The 1,411-nt window shown below is 16.9% G+C and overlaps 1 protein-coding gene across 1 annotated transcript in view; it reads right to left on the minus strand.

The window, feature by feature from the left end:
* Positions 1 to 537, minus strand: part of LOC102673101 (UNC93-like protein MFSD11) — a 29,315-nt gene extending 28,778 nt beyond the window's left edge. Inside the window, exon 1 of the mRNA XM_006612341.2 lies at positions 153 to 537. Coding sequence (XP_006612404.1) covers positions 153 to 245 — 93 coding nt within the window. The 5' untranslated portion in view covers positions 246 to 537. The remainder of the gene's footprint in view (positions 1 to 152) is intronic.
* Positions 538 to 1,411: the final 874 nt, after the last annotated feature.

Here is a 1,411-nt window from a genome sequence, read left to right on the forward strand (position 1 = left end):
ATATATATATATAAATTATACATATATACTATTTTCACAATTATTATATATAACAAATTAAATTATATAATATTTAAAAAAACAAAATAAAATACAAAATAAATAAAAGATTTTTAATCAAAATAAGAAAATTATAATAGATGCTATCATACCTCAATATTTCCCATTGTCTGAAATGCTGTAAATACCAGCATAAAGCCACAACTCAATATTATCACATTTAAAAAACTTCTATCGATTATCATAATGAACTCGTTGATTCAAATATATCAAAGAAAAAAAAATACTTTGCGTACGTTTATTTATTTATTTATTTATTTCGTTATTCGAAATCGAATATCAATAATAAACATATGGTTATGTTACAATGTAGATAAGAAACAAAATTCTGTCAACGAATGATTGCTAATAATATATAATTTTCTTTGTCCATAGTTGCCATGATTTGAAGTCATCGTAAGTATGATAAACAGATATGTTATGATAGGACAAATATCGATATATCGATAATCCCTATAGTTTATACTAATCTAACCACAATCATTAAATACGAACTATAATGTTAAATTTGGCAACATTGCATTTCTAAACTACACTTTAGCATTGCGATAAATTGAAATACGGAGTATAAAATGTTTTTTAAAAAAATTAGTCTAAATATATGATCTTTTTGATTAATTATGTTTCAATAATGCATAAATATTATTATTATAAATAAAAATAATATTTATAAATATTATAAACATAAAAATAATAAAAAAATTGCTAATGCTATACTTGTATTTAAAATAAAATATTTACGTTGATTTAAGTAAATATTTTAGTATAAAGAAAATTTGAATTATTTCATAAACAAAATTACAATTTTAAAAATAAATGATCAAATATATATTAATAAAAATGAATTAAATAAATTGAAAAAAGAAACTCTATTTTTACAAGATTTGGATATACAAAAAACATTTGATGTACAAAAACAATTAAACTATTCAGTAAAATATAAGTAATAGAAGCATTTTATAATATATATTTTTTGTCAAATAATTACCTATTTTTTTTTCATTTTTTAAAAATTTAAAACCATTAAAAAAAATAATTGTTTGATTTAAAAATAGTATTAAAATTTTTTTCAAGAAGACTAAGCGCGGTATCATTAATAATTTATAAAATCTTAACAAAGTAAAATATATATATAAGAGATATTGTATGAATCTATTTTTATTTATTATTTTTAATTTTATTTTAATTTAATTTAATTAATTTTCTATTAAGATAATCTTTAATTATGTGATATACATACAAAAAAAATTAAAATACATAAATATATTATATTTACGTTATTATATTAAATAATTTTATATAATTTTATACTAAACTAATTTTATTGTATTATTATATACGTGTATATATA

This window comes from Apis dorsata, unplaced genomic scaffold (assembly GCF_000469605.1).
Source record: "Apis dorsata unplaced genomic scaffold, Apis dorsata 1.3 scaffold_109, whole genome shotgun sequence".
Taxonomy (NCBI): Eukaryota; Metazoa; Arthropoda; class Insecta; order Hymenoptera; family Apidae; genus Apis; species Apis dorsata.